At 42.6% G+C, this 22,426-nt stretch overlaps 1 protein-coding gene across 1 annotated transcript in view; it reads right to left on the reverse strand.

Annotated features, from left to right (window-relative positions):
* Window positions 1-3,313: 3,313 nt before the first annotated feature.
* LOC147884169 (uncharacterized) overlaps window positions 3,314-22,426 on the reverse strand; it is a 33,468-nt gene continuing 14,355 nt past the window's right edge. Inside the window, exons 4-5 of the mRNA XM_087398747.1 lie at window positions 12,849-12,938; window positions 3,314-3,870 (exon numbers count right to left, since the gene is read on the reverse strand). Coding sequence (XP_087254873.1) covers window positions 3,739-3,870; window positions 12,849-12,938 — 222 coding nt within the window. The 3' untranslated portion in view covers window positions 3,314-3,738. The remainder of the gene's footprint in view (window positions 3,871-12,848; window positions 12,939-22,426) is intronic.

The following is a 22,426-nucleotide window of genomic DNA, read 5'->3' on the forward strand; positions in this document are numbered from 1 at the left end:
AAGAATATAGACAACCATATGAATTCTTAAGTGAAGTTAAGTCACAAGTGGAGTAAGGAGCGAATCAGTGCATGGGTTAAGAAGGGATTAGAGGAGGTATGGGACGATTAGTAGGCTTGGTATGTGGGGTGGTTAAAAAGAAAGTGTAAAGGAAAGATTTCATAGTAGGGGTACATAAAAGAATAATTCATAGTTAGGAAAGTATTCATATGCGTGCGCGTGTGTGTGTGTGTGTGTGTGTGTGAGTGATACATTTACTAATCAATTTTATTTTATTTTTTTGAGAAAACAAAATGTTGCTGATATAAAATATATTTTTGAAAAAAAACTAATTAAAGTGGTAGTAAACTATGCAAATCATTAATACTCTTACTAAGATTTTGATATATATTTTTAAAATTTTTACAATATTAAAAAAAACAATATGTAATAAAAGAATAGCATGGTTATTAAAAAGTAAATTAGGAATCAAACATAATGCAAATATGAAAGCTAAATAAAGAATGCAAATATTTATTACACTTTTCTAAATCATTTACATAATATTACTTTAAAATAGTATAAATTAGAATAAAGTACGTTTTTAAATAGTGCTTTTATTGAAATAGAGAATATGTAATTAAATAAGATCATTTATACCATTTTAGCAAAATAAGTAGTGTGCACAGAATCATAAGCTAATTGTAGAATTAGTAGATGATGTAAATAATAAATAAATAGTATAAATTAGAATAAAGTACGTTTTTAAATAGTGCTTTTATTGAAACAGAGAATATGTAATTAAATAAGATCATTTATACCATTTTAGCAAAATAAGTAGTGTGCACAGAATCATAAGCTAATTGTAGAATTAGTAGATGATGTAAATAATAAATAATCTTCTCCTACTGTTTCATTGATATTATTGATAATAATACATACATACAAGACAATTTATGGCAAGTATACATCCATCACACATGGATCTCTCCCTTGCATCCATTGCAACCAAGACGGCCTTCATTAAGCATTCCCTTCATCTAAGTCATCAAGACATCCAAGTACCTACAAACTCACCTTTCTCATGTAGTACGGATCGCCATGGGCCAACTTAAGGCCTCATCCCACAAGTTCCAGATTGAGGTAGGGCATGAGATTGCAACTACTCAGCACCATAAGAACTTTGGGTTTTGTACACTTTATGGCACGAGGTGAAGCATGTCTTGACGCAATGACATAGACACTATGAGATTCAAAAGAGTTACCATTGCCTTTTTGCCCATGGATACATAGATATGTCATTTTAACCTCTTTGTATATGAGGTCACGTAACATGAGTCTTGACTCCACCATGGGAAACGGCCATATACAACAAGTACTCACAAACTTCTTCACAAGTTGGGAGATGCTCAAACCAAGACCTTGACTTTCAGGCACACCTATGAGTGCCCATCCATCAACGGGACCATCACCTCGAGTATGCCTATAAGGAGCCGCCTAGGGATGAGAGTAGTCACCTCTAGCTCCTCCCACAAATGGCATTGAAAAACGGCACAGTAACACAATAAAGAAGATTGTTATCCTCAAGAAATCTTAAGTGTGCAACGAAGGCAATACGGACTTGCAACATATGCAAGAAGGCAAGAATTTAGACCTAAATATTTTCAAAATAATGTTAGCAATAGCCATCAACATAAAATGGGACAAAAATATGAAGTGCACAACAATTCAAAGAACCTTAGGCTAATGTACACATGCCTCCCTCCCCTTCTCCAACTGACTAGAGAGAGTATTTTGAGAGAGCATACTAACCTTTGGTTTACGCGTGCTTGTCCAATGCATGCACACTCTTGCTCCCACCCTACCCAACCATGCACCAATGCATGCATGCACACCCAACCCACACCCCCACACAAATAATCTTTACCACAGCTGTTAAGGCATACATACCCTTGCACGATATATTGATGTATTATAACAGCTCTTTTACCACTCTAATAAAAACTCAATAGTGCTTGCATGTCAGCTAAGATGACAAAATTGTGTACCAAGTTTGGTAAGGCCAAAGTGAACCAAATCTTATAGATTAAAAGAACTTTTCAAAGAATGATAAGATCATTGTCTAGAAGTGAAACTCAACATCCCAACAAAACAATCAACAAGTGTACTGAAGTGACAATCTCACCAGTCTTGCATCCTTGTAATCATAGAAGGACCCACATGTTGACTCTTAAGGAGGTAAGCGGGCAACGTCAACCAGAATGAGAAACTGATGAAGGCATAATTATGCACATTTAGCTTGCCCAACAAGCCAAACCTAGAGAAGCAAGCTCACTAGGAAAATGCATTTTGGAGGATACAAAACATTACATAAACCAACAGCCATCGTACGTCAGCTGACTATGATTGTAAAAGCCCTTAGATGTGATAGTGTTCGAGGCATGTTGGGGGGAGCTTCCAAAGAATTTTATTTCTGAAATTTTAAGGTGCACTTGTAGAAAATTGTATTTTTTCAAATTGAAAAAAAACAGAGAAAGGGGAGAGATTGTTCACATGAAATAGAAATGGAGCTGAGAAAGGGCTGAGACTCGAGAGAGAGGGCTAAGAATGAAAGGGAGCTGACTCTTGAAAGAGGGCAGGGGAAAGGGATGAGAAAACGTAGAGGGCTGAGAAGGAGGGCTAAGCGTGAAGGAGGGCTGAGAGGAAAAGGGCGTGAGAGGGGCTGAGACAGGGATGAGAGGGAAGGGCTGAGAATGAAGGTAGGCCAAGGCTGAGAGAGAGCTGAGACGGGAAATGGGGATGAGAGAGAGCTGAGAAGGATTCAAGATGAGAAGATCTGACTGAGAGAGGGCTGAGTGGGGGCTGAGAGAGGGCAAGAGGTTGAGATGGCTGAGTGAGAGAGGCGGCTGACAGAGTTTTGAGAGGCAAGACCCAAGAGCTTCAGCAGATCTGAGAGCAAAACGAATGCCAAGGCCTAGATGGAGGAGTCACTCACGATGGTGGCATTGTCCAGATTTAGTATTCATAAATTTATACAAAGAAGAGCATGTTTAATTTCTATCATTTTTTCAGAGGCGGCGGACAGCTGGCAGCTGTCAGAAGGGATAGAAAACCAGCAGAGTTATCCCTTCCAATTAATCCATTAGAGATAAAATGACATTCTCTCCACTTTAGCATGCTCCCTTGGAAAAAGTCTCATATAATATATTTAAAGAATAACACAATCCTTTCACATAACAAGAAACTGAAAACATTAGAGAAATGTGCTGATTGGGCACATTCTAAAACTAGAATTCATCACCTAACCTGTAACAGTAATACTTAATGCATTGACACAAAGCCAATAAAATATACTCAGAAAACAGGAGGGCAACTGCACCAGAAAAAATACAGAATAAGCAAAGGCCATCTGCCTCAGCTTGTACAAAATCTATAGAGACATAGGAACATGCATGAATAAAAAGCCTAGGCTTATTTCTAAGAGAATCAAGGAAAAACGTTACAGGGGTTGTCCTTGCTTCACTGAATCCCACTAATAAAGCTTACATGCATGCCTGTGATGTGTACATTTGCCAAATTCAACAATCACAAACAGTTTTGCCATTAGAAGGTAGGCACTAGGACACCCAGCTTTGATTCTTTTGGACACCCAGCTTTGATTCTTTTGTATTCCAGGAATGCTTTAGATCTCACATGGAGATATGGTTGATAATGTACAGAGATTCCTCAGGGACCAGATAGACTCCCTGTGTAATACGTTCAGAGTCCTTTGACAAAATGTTGGAGAGTCCGCTCTATGTCATTATCATACATTGCCAAAGCTCCTGCAATACCATCAGAGGGGAAACCCATTTCACGCAGCTGGTTATAAGATGTCACAAAATCAACAACCTGTACAGCACCGAACAAGAGTCAGAACGATTCAGGAGCAACAAAACACTAAATATCATTTTAATTGGTATGGTATAATAACTAAGAAGACAACTTTTTACTTGGATGCAGATTTATGTCAATAAATAACAGACTTGGTTAAGCTGCACCCTTTGCATTAGTAAATATGAATAGAATGATTACTGCTAATGGGCTTCTTGTTTTGTAAAGAATAGATCCTTCTTATTTAGTATATTGAAAATACAAAGCAAGACAATGGAGGTCTGGGCAATGACAAGACAAAACCGCTCAAAATCTCGGTTGCACAAATCTTCATCCATAGGGCCATAGCAACCTAACAGAAGTGAGGACAAAAGAACAGAAACCTCTACCTCAAACAACACACAGGCAGGAGGGCATAAGATACAACTAGACCACGCAAGCTGGTGGAGAAAAGAAAGCACTAGCTCAAGGTCTGCCACCCACTGGTCATCACTTGTCTAAGAATCACCTTGTATGGATAACAACAGCTCAGTTTGTACTGGGCCATGGTTATATCCAACCACAAAGGTTTGCAAAAAGTTTGAACCTAAAAACTGTGAGAATTACAGTGGAAATGAACGGAAGAGAGAGAGAGAGAGAGAGAGAGAGAGAGAGAGAGAGAGAGAGAGAGAGCCTCAAACACACACCACACTGAGAAGGAGAGAAAGGCACAAGAGAACTGCAAGTGATCTCTGGAGAAAACCCCGCTACATCTGGGGGGAAACCTCGGAACAACAAACAGGCTGCTCGAGAGCTCAACCGGACAGCTCAACAACCACGAGAACTAGAGCACAAGGAAGTGGATGAGCTGCTCCACTACCCTGCTCCTCAGGTGCAACACTGGGCTGGATATCCTGCTCCACCAGCCACCAAACTACTAAATGAGGGGAGGGGGGAGGCATATATATAGCCCAGCATCCCCTAGTCGGCCAGGCCCTAGGGCACCAACCAGCCCATGAAAAGGGGGCCAACCCCATGCAGACTCAGCCCACCCTCTGCTCCACAGCCCATAAATAGGGCTCCAAGAGGCGCCTAAAGGAAGACCTACAGGGCATACCTGCCCACACACCTCCATACCCCGCCTAGGAAGCTCCATGACCTCCGTGGCAACGCGCATGAGGCACTGGACAGCCACTCTAACCTACTCTCACGGGGGGCGAGCACACCCACAACACAGGCCCTCACTTTCTACGCTATCCTCACTCACTCGGTAGGCACACCCACAAGCAAGGCCCTCTCTCTCTCTAGGTGACATCAAGAGATGTTGACCTCTAACTGTTAGAATTATTGCTATAATTTAGCAGTGACCAATGTAATGTAATAAGTAGGTTAGGGGCACTTTTCCCTCACTTAGAGGTTTTTCCCCCTAACCACAGTTAGTTCGCTAACTATGGTTAGTGAAGGATAAGGTTTTGTCACTTAGACAAAACCTATCACTCCATTCAGTTGTACTACTCTCATCTATTTGCAACTATCTTTTCAGCTCTCTCTCACTTCTGCTTCTTGCTCTCACTTTTGCTCTCTCCCCTTCTCACATTTGGTATCAGAGCAGGTTCTTCCTGCTTTTGCTCCTGCTGCACATTCACCTCCAGCTCTCGTCTTCCAAAAGCCCGTCGTCCGTACAGATCGTCCGTACAATCTGTACGGACTGATTCTGTACAGCCCGTACTATACCTGCGACGCCCGCACCAGCTCTTGCACCAGATTCCGTACAGTCTGTATTGTACCTGCGACGCCCGTACCAGCTCCTGCACCAGACGCCGTACAACCCGTACCTTTTTGTTGCTATTTTGTTCAAGCCGTACAACTGTACGGATTCTATACGACCGTACAATCTAGTCGCAGGTTGTTCCATACTGTTCCAAGTCGCTCAGTACTACAGGCGCATTCCATACTAGCTCACTGACAGTCCGTACGTAGACTATCCGTACAAGCTCACTACCACTGCCCGTACCCCATCTACGTCAGCACTGATCATATAGTGTACTCCACTGTACATTTATCGTACATTTGCAAGGTGCCGTCCGTACGACCGTACCTGCTCAATACACATTTGGTGTCCGTACATTCTGCAAGTTTTTTTACTTGCAGATGTTTTTTGCCAGGTACACTTTGCAGGAAGCCATTGTTTGGCAGAGCAGTTTTTTTGGGCAGATTTGAGCATATTATTTGAATTGGGCATTTTGCAAAATTTGAGGCTTTTCTTGGATTTGCCCCAATTTCAACTCAATTTCACCTCAACATTTGGGGCTTTTGCAATTACACTGCAATTTCGCAGTGAAATTTGGGGCTTTTGCAAACAGAGAGCAATTTGTGCAACATTTGGGGCTTTCAGACCATTTGCCCCTTTCTGAACCAGAATTTCAAGCACAGTTACGCTAAAACGCGTTTCAGAGCCCAGCCAGGCCTGAAACGCCGTTTCAGAGAAGCCCCGTTTCCTGAAACGCATTTCAGGGTCTGAAACGTTTCAGGACCCTGAAACGGCTGGCTGAAACGTTTCAGCCAGTCTGAAATGCGTTTCAGAGCCCTGAAACGTGCCGTTTCAGACAACACAGGCTGCTAGGTCTCCAAAATCACATTTTTTTGTCTTTTTGCTTTTGATTTTGGTCTCCAGGCTCCTTCCACTCCTTCAGCCTCATACTCTCTCCATCCTCAAGGTTTTCCAGCCCTCCTTCAGCCCCATTCACTCCTTTCCTCTCCTTTCTTTCCTGCAGCCTGCTTCAGCCCTCCATCATCATCTACTCCCCTCCCTTGCTGACGTGGCGTTTCCCCGTTTCAGCCCTCCCAGAAATCCCGAAACGTTTCCATTTCCGTTTCCGTTCCCCGTTTCCCCGTTTCCGTTTCCCCTAACTATGATTTCAAGCCACAAATTGGGGCTTTTGTGTTGGGAGAGCAATTTGACAGGTTTCAATTCACACTACCTTTCTGTGAGTGTTTTGAAGCACTTTTGGCAGGTTTTGGGAGAGATTGGATGCTCTGGCAGATTTCTGACAGAGACATTACAGAGAGTTGAGTTGCATATTTAGCCAGTGTTTGGCTGTGTTTTTTGGGATTTGTGCACTCCATTCCCAACATGGGAATTCAGATTTGCATTTGCTGTATTTTCTTTCTCAGACATGGCCCAGCAAAATCCGAATGATTTCGGTTTCAGTGGTCTCTCACAAGAGGATAAGCAGAATGGTACCAACTACTCCCTCTAGAGTTTTATGGTATGCAATATTCTGATTTCTCGTAATTTATGAGACTATGTAAGTGGAGATGAGTTCCGGCCAGCAAATGTGGCACCTAATACCCCTCCCCAACAAGGAGGCAGAGGTCATGCACAGGGTACAGCTGCAGCACAAGTTATTGGTGCAGTTATACCTACCACTCCAGAGCAAAAGAGATGGGATTCACGTGATGCTTTAGCTTTGTCATGTATTTCTCTTTCAGCGAAAAGATTCATCATTCTACATATCCGGTCGTGTAAGACCTCAAAGGCAGCATGGGATATTTTGGAGAGCATGTATGCAGATCGGAATGATGCCGAAAAGAGAATTGTCTCATACACATATGGAAGAGGGTGACTCCATGTCAATGCACCTCACAAAGCTACAGGATTTACGAGAGCAGTTGCTTAATATTGATGAGATCATTCCTGATTCAGAGATGATTACCACTACTCTGAATTCTCTTCCTAAGTCTTATCTCAGCTTTCATACCTCGCTAAATTTGTCGTTGAGGGGGGGTGCAAATCCTCTCACTTTTCACGAGTTGATAGGACTTCTGCTGCAGGAAGAGCAGACCAGGAAAACCATGGCTTCACGAGCAGGTGAACATGCCATGCTCTCAAAATTCAAGCCTAAAGTAAAGGGACAGGCAAAGACTTCAGCAAATCAGCCTTCCAGTGGTTCAGGACAGCCTTCTCAAAAGGCTAAGGGTGATGCAGGTAAGCCCAAGAAGAAGGGAATATGTCATTACTGCAAAAAGCCACGTCACTACATTGGAGAATGCAAGAAAAGGCTTGCAAAAGAAAAGAAAAACAGCTCCGGTATGGCTGTCTTAGATTCAGCTCCTCATGCGTCTGACAATGAGCAAGCTACAGCCAACTTTGTGGAGCACGACTATGCCTTCTTGTCTTGCATTTCAGACTCTCAGTTGGCTGCTCGAGATAGTACATCCACTTGTAATGATGACACATAATACAGTTATGATTCTTCCAAGGATGCATCAGCTTTCAGTGTCAATGAGACACATAATACATGGTATTTTGACAGCGGTGCCTTAAAGCATATCACTTCCAGGAAGTGTCTCTTCACATCTCTGCATCCACCACCTGTTGGTAAAAAGGTCACATGTGCCAACAACTCCTCCTATTCAGTCCGTGGTACAGGAGAAGTTGAACTTACAGCCATTGATGGCTCAACATTCAGAATTTCTGATGTCTTGTATGTGCCTGGTATCACAAAAAATCTACTTTCAGTGTCCACTCTTAACCGAGCTGGATTTCAGGTCATTTTTGAAGATGACAAGTGTGCAGTCCATGATAGAGAGCATGACTATGCCTTGAGATTGTCTGGCACTTTGTTGCGTGGTCTTTTTCAGCTTGACATGTATGAGAAAAGACCAGCACATGCTCTTGCAGTTTCCACTCCTACTGCTGCTATGCAAAATGCGGAGTTATGGCATGCGAGATATGGACACATGCATTATGGCAGCTTGATGACGCTTCAAAAACATGCCATGGTTGATGCATTGCCTCCTCTTGAAACACCTCCTCCACATGCCTGTGAAGGGTGCATTCTTGGTAAAATGCACAGATCTCCTTTTAAGAAGGATGGATCAGTTAAAGCTGTTCGAAAATTACAGCTTATACATAGTGATGTCTGTGGTCCCATGAGGACTCCATCATTGGGTGGTCATCTTTACTTTGTCACTTTTATAGATGACTACTCCAACTACACTTGGGTTTATGGGCTGAAACGCAAATCAGAAGTGTTTATGGTTTTCAAACACTTTGCAGCCATGGTTGAGAATGAATCCGGACTCAAGATACAGACATTACGCACAGATAGAGGAGGGGAGTACTTGTCTGCAGATTTTGATGCTTTTTTGAAAGACAAGGGCATTGTACATCAGCTTATAGTGAGGCTAACTCCTCAGCAAAATGGCAAAGCTGAGAGGAAAAATCGTACTCTTATGGAGATGGATAGATGTATGCTAAAAAGCAAAAAATTGCCTCACAAATTTTGGCTTGAAGGTCTCATGTGTGCCAATTATGTTTTGAATCGGGCACCCACAAAAGCTTTGAAGACCAAGACTCCCTATGAAGTTTGGCAAGGGAGAAAGCCTTCTGTGGATCATTTCCATGTCTTTGGATGCCTTGCATATGTTCATGTGCCTGTTGAGTTTCGGCATAAATTGTCTGATAAGGCAATCAAATGCATTTTTGTTGGGTACAGTGCAGAGAGCAAGGGCTACCGTCTCTACAATCATGTCACACGCAAGATTATTGTCAATAGAGATGTAATATTTTCAGAAAATTCAGCTCACACTCAAGCTGAATTTGATATGCCTTCTACTTCCGGTGATGTCTTTGAGGGGTTACTACCCATTGCCTTGGGTTCCCCTGTTCATATATCTGATGAAAATCAGAATTTTCAGATACCTCCACATGCTCCGATTCAGCCACAGGATGTCATACCACCTCCACAAGCCGTGGAAGAGGTTGTTCAGCAAGAAATTGCAGATATACATGCAGCAAAAACAGTCCCAAATTGGCTGTTACAAACTCTCAGGGGGAGTAAAATTGATGCTCCATTACCTGGCAGAAATCGGAGTGCAGTAAGGCATGGGGGAGGTGCTCTTTCAGTTGAATCAGCTTATGCAGGTACTCTTCTTGATGAGGAGGAACCTGAGACATTCGAAGAGGCACAGGATAATGTGCATTGGATGAATGCCATGCACGATGAGTTGTAGTCCATTCAGAAAAATCAGACATGGAAAGTTGTCGATTTGCCACCAGGTAAACATGCCATAGGTACACGGTGGGTTTTCAAAGTTAAAAGAAAGCCAGATGGCACCATTGACATGTACAAGGCAAGGTTGGTCGCAAAAGTATATGCTCAAAAAAAGGGCATAGACTATGAGGAGACTTTTGCTCCAACATCCAAAATGACAACCATCCGGTCAGTTATTGCAATGGCTGCAAATTTTCAATGGAATGTTCATCAGTTGGACATAAAAACAGCCTTCCTTAATGGAGACTTGTTGGAAGAGGTTTATGTCACACAACCTACAGGCTTTGAAATTTCAGGAAATGCACTTCAGGTATGCAAGCTAAATAAAGCTTTGTATGGGCTGAAACAGGCCCCACGTGCATGGTATGCAAAGATTCATGCCTTTCTAACCAACAAGGGGCTGCACAACAGTCCAACTGAAAGCACCCTCTACATCAAGAAGGATGGGGGGGATATTTTAGTCATCATTCTTTATGTAGATGACTTACTGCTCACAGGGTCAAATGAAGATAATATTGCAGATTTTAAAGCTGAAATACAGACCACTTTTGACATGTCAGATTTGGGGCTGCTACACTTTTATTTGGGGATCCAGTTCACTCAAGAGCAAAGTGGCATCAGTATGTCTCAATCCAAGTATGTGCAAAAACTCTTGGACAGATTCAACATGCAGGATTGTAAGCCCATAGCTACTCCCCTGGAGCCGGGGCTGAAGCTTACAATGCATGAAGCAAGTGAATCATTTGATGTCACACTCTACAGTCAGGCTGTTGGATGCCTCATTTATCTCTGCAATACACGACCTGATATTCAGTTTGCAATTTCTCATGTGAGCAGATATATGCACAGCCCAAAGACTATGCATTGGCAGGCTGTAAAACGCATCTTCCGTTATTTGCAAGGTACCAAGTCTTTTGGCTTGATGTTTCCCAGGGGGGGTGACTTGCAAATGCATGCCTACAGTGACTCAGATTGGGCTGGAGATTATGACACTAGGCAGTCCACAAGTGGCAATTGTTTCTTTTTGGGTAAAGCTTGTATTTCTTGGTTCAAAACAATCTACAGTGGCTACCTCTTCATGTGAAGCTGAGTACAGGGCAGCTTTCACAGCGACAGTTGAATGTGCTTGGCTGCGTCGTTTATTTGCTGATCTTCATCTTTCATTGGAGGGTTATGTGTCAACACATGACAATGTTGCAGACATTTTCACCAAAGCACTTCCACGTGAAAAGTTTGAGGCATTTCGCAATGCCCTAAACTTATCTCCTTTTTGTGATTGATCATTTCCTTGTACATGACATTGGCACTGCAGGGGGGTGTTAGAATTATTGCTATAATTTAGCAGTGACCAATGTAATGTAATAAGTAGGTTAGGGCACTTTTCCCTCACTTAGAGGTTTTTCCCCATAACCACAGTTAGTTCAGTAACTATGGTTAGTGAAGGATAAGGTTTCGTCACTTAGACAAAACCTATCACTCCATTCAGCTGTACTACTCTCATCTATTTGCAACTATCTTTTCAGCTCTCTCTCACTTCTGCTTCTTGCTCTCACTTTTGCTCTGTCCCCTTCTCACACTAACACCCCCTCTCAGCTCCTAGATGAAACAGAGACGCCACGGAGCTGGGTGTGCCGTTGGAACAATTGGAGGAATCCATCGTGTGATACTCCACCGCTGAAGACTGCCACAGGTACTCTCGACGAAGCCCCCTCGTGGCACAAACCGCCTCAGCACGATCACTGGAAACCCGGAACTGTTGCTCCCAGGTCACTGGTGCTAGGAACACTCCTCTAGTCTGGTACTGCCAACTGGTAACACTCGGTCATCTGGTACACAACTATTGGTCCTGGTACACGACTCCAACAAAGAATCCTCGAACAATAATCCGACTGATACTGCCATTGGTGCAAGGTTTGCTTCCCTTCATGGGCACCTGTATAACAGAGCTAGATAGCACCCTCTGAAGCCCCCTCTCAAGTCCAAACTGGTACACTGTCGCTAGATCAATGAACGTCAGTGCTCCAATGAGAACGGGCATATAACAGCTCACAAGGATCAATCAACTATGTTTGGATTCCCGCACTGGCAATTTGCTAACCCATCCGGATCTCTAGCAGCATCAGACACTAGCGGCAGCAAAACACTAGGAGATCCCCTCTGGATTTGCCAGGTCATCACCTCCAAACTAACGACAAACTGCCACCTGAGTCAGTGGGAACAACTCCTCGTGGCTCGAGGTCCTGCCTCAATAAATGAGTCCCTACTCAATGCACCTATTCGACAGGTCCTGCTACCACAAACAAGCAAGCAATCCTCCGTCTAGATCCGAAAAGTCTTCTAGCAATGCCTACCAAGTGCAACTACAAGGCTGGAGTATTCGTGGTCGCAGCAATAACTATTGGCCAATTGGTTACTAGACCCCTCAACGTTCCTTTGGGAACACTGACACCAATAATGATCTTTCTGGCCACATCGGTTACACGTACGGGATGCCTTGAGAGCTTCTCGTTCCTCATTTGTCAACTCTTTTCTACCTTTTCTAATCAGCTGCCAAAGCCTCAGGCTGACTGCCATAGGTACGATCGATGAAACAATACTGGTCAAGCACTGTGCGGACCAATTCCTCAAATACTACAGACCTTTTGAATTTACACAGTGAAGGGGATGTATGCCTCACCCTCAAGAAACAAATAAAGATGGGTCTAACGTGGGGAGATGGGTGCTGTGCAACGTGTGGCTGATGGGCCTTGGGGTGTTACCCCATATGGGAGATTCATGAATGATAGAAGCTTGCATACACGGGCTAACATACCCTCTCCCCATGCAACCTTGGAGCTCCCTGTTAAGAAAGGAATTCGTGTGAATCACCAACAATCTCCATGCCCTGAGTGCGTAGCTGGACTAAGAGAATTTCATCTACCATACACAAGTTTCCAGGGGAGACCACGTAGCTCTTACCTTATTCTGAACATCACCAAATGCAGCAACTGCCAAAACCACTGCCTCCTTGCTTAACCCCATAGCAATGTACTTATTAACAACAGGGTCCTGCATCAACCCATTTAGTGCAGTTGTCAATAAGAAACCTACAAGTTTCCAGCTCGAAGAAAGCATCTACTTGAACATAAAACAACAACAAGTTAAAATTTGAATTGAAATCACAACACCTTGTTGTTACATCAGAGAAGTTGAAACTTCAAGGCATAGTAGAATATCCTATCTCATTCACTACCATGCTAAACATGTCATGCAATACAATGATAGCATAATTTTACAGCACGGCCTTCCTTGCAAAAATAAACAATGCAAACTATGGACTACATCATCATAAATAAAAGACTAGAAAGTAGTAGAGAATTTGCCATGTACGCAAGGGAATGAACATAAATCACTCAAAACATCTTCTACTACCAATTAGCTAAGTAACCACATAATAATTGTGTACATAGAGGCTAGAGGCTCTGATATATGGCAGCTAATGCCATGGTCCAAGTACCGTTTCCCTTCATTACTAACAGATCCAGCCTTTACCTACCCCCCTTGTATTTGATTTGTACTTGCAGTTTAAGCTTAGGAGCAAATTAAAGAGCATGCAGCAAGGACGAGTTGGCTCTGTTCAGTTTGTACTTGCAGTTTTGGGCCCCAATCTTAGAGAAGCAGTACTTGGATAGGTGTAAAAGAATATTGTCTCCATGCTCCATTCTTGTGCCCTCTCACATATGCTTTGCAACGGTTCAGTTTTAATCCTTCAAACAATCCTCTTGATCCAACGATAGAATCCTAAAGCACACAGTATGGGCACATAGGTGGTGATGTATGGTATACCTTCAAATGCTCATCATTTGGTTGTTTAAAGCATAGTTACTGAAAAATGGGAACGTTCCGGGAATGTCAGGTGCTGGAACAGAAACGTTTTGGGAAGAGGAAACGTGGACCCGGAAAGGGAATGCCACATCATATGACAAGTCAAATTACATATCATCGTATGACAAAATATACCAAAATGCGAAAAACAAAATCCCGTTTTACAACTCTGAAATTTCCATTTCAAAAATCCATATAAAATCAAAATGCATTATTCCATAGATGATGCATAATATTTTAGAGATCTTAGAGCATATTTAGCAAAAAAAAAGAAAGGGAGGCCATGCCCCCAGAAGTAACAGCCATGGAACTATGGTAGTGGTGAGGACTCATATAGCTAGAGAGAGATCGAAGCCATTAACTTTCCAGGAGCTTGGTCAATTGTTAATCAAGATGAAGCAAGGCAAAGACTGTATGAGGATGCTGGCAACAAGAAGGCATTTAATACCAACACCAATGGTAAAAGAAACAGCAAGGGCAAGCAAGAGAAAGGTATGGTAAAAGATTCCTGGAAGAAAAAGGCTGATCAAAAAGCAATCAGAGCCTTCTGCTGGTCTGTGGACCTTCTTGGTGTGGAAAGCTCTATGGAGTTGGCACTGGAAGGGCGAAGCTGACATTGAAGATTTCTCAAGGAGGGCCAAATGCATAATGCTGGACAGGTTTGTTGACTTGGTTGAAGTCTATGTATGTCAGAGAAAGCCATGCCATTGGAAGTGATCATTGGTGGTGGACTCAGGATTGGACTCAGGATTCGAACCTGAGTGGAACTCATTGCAAGCTTGTGTCCGGACACAATTGGGAGCAGTTCCAAGACTTGTGGAGGATAGTGTTCACAGATTGTGCTGAATGCAGAATGGGTCGGTTGAAACAGACCCATGATACTTGGTGCTTGACAGGGTCTGGCTCGTTCCCAGCTTCAGAGGGGGATGGCAAGATGTACCTATTGTGTTACTTGAGCGCCGCCTTAATGCACCTTGTGGGTTCGTGATGGATTTCAGCGGTGCCATTAAAGGATGGTGCTGTGCTTATACATGTGGACCGGTGATGTGGGCTGGATATCGAGGTGCATTTGTATGCAGATTTTGGCACCTTTTCTCAATCTGACCCTAAGAGATTCTAAAAGGTATCCGATCGAGTGGATACATCATTGGGTTATTTTGTGCCCACAGTCTGCCTTTTTTTTAAATTTGAGCAACAGGATATATTGTGCCAACCTATTTGTTTGGACTTAAACTGGCACAGTGTGTTGCAGTCCTAAGTTCAATTTAAAATGTTGTCCCACCTGGGCAGCAAACCATGCTTGAAGAACATGAAGATTGGCTGCAGTATGGGCAGCAAGGTCTAGGAGGAGGGAGGCTCGAAGATCTGCACACAATGGATGGGGATCTAAATGGAGAAGATTAGGCCTATGTGGCTGTGGATGCAGGCTAGCAGCATTGGCAATGAAAAGGGCCAAGGCTGGGGCAAATTGAAACCGTAACTAAACCAAAGAACAGCCCTCAGACCAATCGCAAATTCCTCCTGGGCTCCCGAACACGGCTTGCAAGCGCTTATGAGCTTCAATCCACACGTAGAAACCAAAATCACAGCAAAGGGAACACTCTGGCACAGAATCGCAGCAAAGGAAACACTCTTGGGCTCAAGAACCTGGCATGCAATCCAAGACATGCTCTGTAGAAGAAATTGCAATTTGCTCCTGCACTAGAATTCGTAACCAAAACTTGAACAAAGCGTGGGAACTTTGAAGAGCTTGTTGAAACTTGATTGCCGACAAGTAGAGTAGCTGGGAGATGAGGGAGAGAAGCAAGGGCCAGAAAGAAGGGCTGCCCCCCCCCCCGAAGGTCTTTATTGCAATAGAAAATAGTCTTTGTACAACTGGCTCTTCACAAGAGCATGAATTGAGTACAAAACTGAATGATCTTGAGCTCTTTGGCTCTTCTTTTATAAACTTGGCCTAGCAAAAAGCTAAACCAAGCTTTCTAGCTTTTTCTACTGCTTTTAGGGCTTTTCTTGAGAATTGCGCTGCTTTTTCTGCTTGTCTGCCTAGCTGGGGCCCTCCTCCATATAAGCGCCCACTTTTTGGATGCTTTTGCCTTTGGTAGGACCTGCTTTTTGCACTTCTTCCCTAATTCTAGGGCTTCTTTGCACTTTCCTTGGTCCTACACATTGCCACAAATAACCCATTAAAGGTTAGTCTAATGCATGCATTCTAGTTCTTGGACTATTTCTAGTCCCTTGTGGGCATCCCCACAGTTCTCTTTTTACTGATGCAAAGCAAAAGTAAAACAATAAAACTTTTTCTTAGTTAATTAACTTAACCATTCTTTGACCAAAGTCAATTCTAATAAAGATTATTCTTTATTTTCTTGGAAGAAACCCCAACTGGTGACATCCCCTCGGCTTCTGAACAGTTGTCCTCAATTGAAAAGCTTCTTGATACAACTGTAAAACTTGAGGATACTCTGAGAAGTAGTCCTCATCTACCCACTTGGCAGCAAGTGCCGAATAGTTCTTAAACTTGACAAGGTGTCTACGGATCACCTTGCCTCTGGGTCCTTTCTTTTCTGTATGATATACAATTTCTTCTTGTAGGAGAATCTCCTCCATCTCTTCCACCTCAGGTGCCTCTTCTTGAACTCGTTCTATGGGTTCTGGTCCTTGATACTTCTTTAGAAGACTCACATGAAAAGCATTGTGAATCTTCCAAGTCTCGGGCAGCTATAGTCGAAAAGCGACTTCAGGGCTCACTAACCCAAAATGGCCCATAATATCTTGGAGACAACTTGGGATATACTTTCTTTTTTCCTTTCATCTTCCTGAGACGTGCTTTTTCAAACTTTAGTAATACCCAATTTCCTTCTTGGAGGTTCATCTCCCTCCGGTGCTTATCTGTTGCCTTCTTTTGCTTGTGTTGAGATCTTTCAATTGCTGTCCGAACTTGAGAGAAAGCTGGTTCTAAGTCTCGGACATACTGGTTGGCTGCAAATATCTCATCCTTTGTTCTGAGAATAGGTGGCAAAATCACCTTTCCATAAATAACTTCGAATGGAGCTTTTTCAGTGGAACTATGAACAGTGTTATTGTATGCAAATTCCACAAGAGGAAGATACTTTTCCCATTCGATCTTTTGCTCGGAAGCATAACACTTGAGAAGATCCAATACCGTGGAATTGGCACTCTCACTTTGTCCATCAGACTGAGGATGAAAAGAAGATGAAAAGTCAACTTCGTCCCCATATTATCAAATAATGCTCTCCAGAATAAATAGTCATCCTGGGGTCTCGATCACTAACAATCGACTTAGGCGTCCCATGGTGCTTCAAGATATGTGCCAAAAACAATCTAGCCATGTGGTCTGCCTTAATGGTTTTTCTTACTAGAATGAAATGGTCCTGCTTGCTGAACCTATCAATGATAGCCCATATTCCATCATTCGTGTTTCTGGATCTAGGAAGATCAAAGATGAAATCCATAGCAATACTTTTCCATGGTCCCCGTGGTATGGGCAGCGGCATGAGAAGTCCTGGGGTCTTGTGCCTGTCATACTTTACCTTTTGGCACGTAATACATTCCATTACAAACTTACGAATGTCTTTTCGCATCCCTAGCCAGCTGCCAAAAGAAACATCTCTCAATGGCCTGAGTAGTAGACAAAATGCCTCGATGCCCTGCATAAGGAGGAGCATGACATTCTTCCAAAACTTTGACTCGCATATCTTGAGTCACACAAAGGTGATCATCTTTCGTGAGAAACCCGTCTTTCAATGTATACTGATTGGATGATACTCCTTGCTGAATATTTCTCATGATCTCTCCGAAGTCTGGATCCTGCAAGTAGAGCTCTTTCATGGCCTCTAAGTCCCGATGATATGCTATGGTGACATTATTCGCTTTAGGCCTTCTAGATAAAGCATCTACAACTCTGTTCTGAGCTCCTGGTGTATAAAGAATCTGAAAATGAAACATGGACAGGAAATTTGCCCACTTCATTTGCTTTTCGGAAATCTTGATTTGAGTCAGGAAATACTTGAGACTTTGGTGGTCAGCCTTGACCATAAAATCAGCTCCAAGAAGATAATGCTTCCAAATAGTTAGAGCATGAATAATTGCTAACATCTCTTTCTCCTAAACACCAAGAAACATCTCTGCACCACGCAGCCTCCGGCTTTCATAAGCAATGACTCGGCCTTCTTGATGAAGAGCAGCTCCCACACATTCTCCACATGCATCGCAGTCCACATCAAACGGTTTCTGTAAATCTGGAACAATAAGAATGGGCTCAGTTGTTAACTTTTCTTTGAGAGCATTAAAAGCTATCCTTTGTCTTTCTCCCCACCTAAAGACTACGTTTTTCTTGGTCAAATCATGTAGGGGGGCTGCTATGTCAGCAAAGTGTCTGATAAAGTGTCTGTCATAAGAACAAAGTCCAAGAAAACTGCACTTCATGTACCGAGGTGAGCTTTGGCCATTCCTGTATAGCTCTTATTTTAGCTGGATCCATTCGAATCCCTTCCTTGAAAATAATGTGTCCAAGATAATGAATCTCATCAAGAAAGAATTCACTCTTTTTGGCATTTATAAAAAGCTTATGATTTCTGAGTTCTTGAAACACGGTAGCCAAGTGCTCTTTGTGCTCTTCTTCTGTCTTAGAAAAGACCAAAATGTCATCAAAGAAAGTAACTATAAAGTGCCTGTGGGATCTGAAAATTCTGTCCATCATTCGATTGAAAGTAGCCAGTGCATTGGTAAGTCCAAAAGGCATCCCCAGAAACTCATAAAGTCCAAAAGTCGTCCGAAAAGCTGTCTTGTGGACATCTTGAGGCTGAATCCTTATCTGATGATATCCACTTTTTAAATCAATGCGGCTGAAAATAGAGACTCCTTTCAACCTGTCCAAAATATCGTCTATGCGAGAGATTGGAAACCGGTTCTTGACTGTCATTTTATTAAGAGCTCTATAATCCACACGCATGCGATAAGAGCCATCCTTCTTTTGAACTAAGAGCACTAGAGAACAGAAGGGGGAAGAACTGGGCGTGATAAGTCCCTTTGAGAGCAAATCATGTATTGTGCCATAATTTCTTCGGTCTAGGCTGCGCTCACACAGTAAGGCGGCCGATTCAGAGGCTCACTTCCTAGAAGGAGCTCTATGACATGATCTTCAAGCCGTTCTAGAGGAAGCTCTCCTGGTAAAGAATCTGAAAAGCAATCTTTGAAAGATTCTAAAAACTGAAATTTTTCTTTTTTCAATGGACTTATTTCCACTTGGGGTTCACCCTCTTTTTCTTTAACAAAAACCATGTACACAGAAATTGCAGATTTTATTGACTTGGCAATGGAAATATTTGATACAACTGGAATGGTCTCGCCTTCTCCTTTCGCCAAGATTTTGTGTTGCTTTTTCCGATGCTCAAAGCTGACAGTTCTTGCTTTAAAATCAAGAACCACCTCCTTTCTATGGAGCCATGGCATACCCAAAATTGCATCATAATGCTTGAGAGGTGAAACATAAAACTCCTCATGGTCCACATAATCCTGTACATGAATCCTAAGTTCTCCAATCAAAGGTGTAACTTTGATTGGATCCCCTTTGAAGACATGCTCTACATCCAAAGATAATCCCAAATCTTCTGTTTTAATTCCTAGCCTCAACGCTAGATCATCTGAGATGAAATTATCGGTAGCTCCTAGATCAAAAAGAATCAAGGCATTCTGATCTCTTACTTTACCCCATGCGAGGCAAAGCTCTCAGTTTTCTGGTTCTATGGTTCTTCCCAGCATATTTGGGATTCCTCCCGCCACAGGCTTCAACGGTTCTTTTGGCATTTTTTGCTCCCTTGGACCCGCAGTCCTATGGGGGCACTGGGCAACCACATGCCCTGGTGTTCCACAACCGAAACACTTACCTTCTTTTCGGAAGGTCGCAATCTGCTCTGGAGTAAACTTTGACTTTCTTTTGAAGGGCTTGAATGGACCCGTCGGCTTCTGAGGCTGAAATATTTTTGAATCTTGAGTTGGTAGTACAACCCTCACGCCCTTTCCTTTTTCTACCATAGTCTGAAGAAGATCTTCCCTTAGCAGTTCAACCACTGAAGCTGAATGCATCAAATCTCGGAGCTTCGTCTTCTTTGGATCAATGCTTACTTGAGTCCGTATGTTGGGAAGCAATCCCGCTCGATACTTCCGAAGCTTTGTCTTTTCTGAAATTTCTTTAAAGGGCGTGATTTGAAGATAGGTTGTCTAAAACTTTTAATTATATGTGTCGATGGTGTCAGTGGCTGCCATGCAGACACTTTCCCATGCTGTATGAACGTCATCATAGAAATTCTAAGGCAAGAATTGTTCATAGAACTGCTTCTTAAATTCTTTCCAAGTCTTTGGAGATTCTTCCGCAACAAGAAGAGCTACCCACCAAGCACTGGCACTATTTGTCAAATGAAGACTCACAATCTTTAACTTGGACTTCTCGCGATAGTGCCCCGTTTTGAAAGCTATGTCAAACTGACGGATGAACTGCAAAGCTTTCTCAGTGGCTCCATACTTTTCATCAAAAGTATTGAACTTGACAGACTTACCTCCTTCCTTGAAATCCTTATTTCGAGATCTGAACCTTCTTCTGCGCTTATGACGGGAGCATCCTCAGGATTTAGAAGAAGAGGAAGAGGAAGAAGATGAAGATGAAGATGAAGATGAAGATGAAGATGAAGATGAAGAAGAACTAGAAGAAGATGGGCTTGAACTGGGAGTTCTCCTTCCATGCTTTCAACTTCGTCTCCCGTTGGCTTCAGACTCCTCCCTCGTTTTCTTGAAGTTTGACGCTTCTGGCATGATGCAGGACTCCGTGAATTCTCCCTAGAGAAAGGAGAATTCTTAGAAGACTCTTTTGATGGAGAAGTATGAGAAAGTTCTTTGTCTCCCTTTTCTTTTCGTGGCTTTGACACTGGATAGGACATCATCTCCTCGAATAATTGCTGAAATCGAAGTTTCTCCTTAAGAATCTAGAACTCCTTCATCTTTTCTTTCATGAATCCTTCACTAAGATCGTCCTCAGGTCCCTTAGATTGCTTCCTCAAACCAATCGCAAATTCCTCCTGGGCTCCCTTGCAAGCGCTTATGGGCTTCAATCCACATGTAGAAACTAAAATCGCAGCGAAGGGAACACTCTGGCACGCAGCAAAGGAAACACTCTCGGGCTCAAGAACTTGGCACGCAACAGGGCTGGCCCCCCCCGAAGGTCTTTATTGCAATAGAAAATAGTCTTTGTACAACTGGCTCTTCACAAGAGCATGACTTGAGTACAAAACTGAATGATCTTGAGCTCTTTGGCTCTTCTTTTATAAACTTGGCCTAGCAAAAAGCTAAACCTTCTTTCTGAAAGCTATTTCTAGCTTTAGTGCTTTTTAAAAGCTATTTTATGCTTTTTGTTCTTCCTAAAAGCTACTTTTATACAAAAACCAAGCTTTCTAGCTTTTTCTACTGCTTTTAGGGCTTTTTTTGAGAATTGCGATGCTTTTTTTGCTTGTCTACCTAGCTGGGGCCCCCCTCCATATAAGCGTCCACTTTCTGGATGCTTTTGCCTTTGGTAGGACCTGCTTTTTGCACTTTTCCCCTAATTCTAGGGCTTCTTTGCACTTTCCTTGGTCCTACATATTACCACAAACAACATTCAACACTTTAACCCGTTAAAGGTTAGTCTAATGCATGCATTCTAGTTCTTGGACTATTTCTAGTCCCTTGTGGGCGTCCTCACAGTTCTCTTTTTACTGATGCAAAGCAAAAGTAAAACAATAAAACTTATTCTTGGTTAATTAAATTAAACATTCTTTTACCAAAGTCAATTCTAATAAAGATTATTTTTTATTTTCTTGGGAGAAGCCCCAACTGGTGACACAAATTGGAGCCCAGCCAAAGGCCCAAGTAAATAGGGGCCCTGACCAGGTCATCCACTGGACTGCTGGTCAGCCACTCTACACACTGCCAATCGGCAGTACTACAGACTGACCAGTCCTATGAGGAACAGCCCAGTCGGCCTGTTTTGTTTGGGTACCCCCTCTCTCTCTCTCTCTCTCTCTCTCTCTCTCTCTCTCTCTCTCTCTCTCTCGTTTTGTTTTGAGAGCCGGCTTTGCTGTGTTGGGCTTGCACCCACCAGACATCTCATGGAGAACTCTTTCCCCCCCACCTTATTTATTCGGCGCCACCTCAAGTGTGGACCCTCTGGCAATCAATACACCTCAGAGAGCGGAGAAGATACCAGGGCCCTGATGAACCCGGGCATGCGGGACTTGCCTCCGACCCGCAGGGCCTCGGGCTCACCACGCTAAACTCCATAAACCGGCGGGTACTCGATCTAGAGCTGCATACCCATACCGCGGTCCGCTCTCTCTCTCTCTCTCTCTCTCTCTCTACATACATACATACATACATATATATATATATACATGTACATACATACATACATACATACATACATATATATATATATATGTGTATATATATGTATATATATACATATACATCTACATCTACATCTACATCTACATCTACATGTATATATATATATATATATCTATATATGTATGTATATATATATATATGTATATATGTATATGTATATATGTATATATATATGTATATATATATATATATATATATACATATATCTATATACATAT

The sequence above is a fragment of the Dipteris shenzhenensis genome, chromosome 27 (genome assembly GCF_047967505.1).
Source record: "Dipteris shenzhenensis isolate YYH24624 ecotype China chromosome 27, Dip_SZ_1.0, whole genome shotgun sequence".
Taxonomy (NCBI): Eukaryota; Viridiplantae; Streptophyta; class Polypodiopsida; order Gleicheniales; family Dipteridaceae; genus Dipteris; species Dipteris shenzhenensis.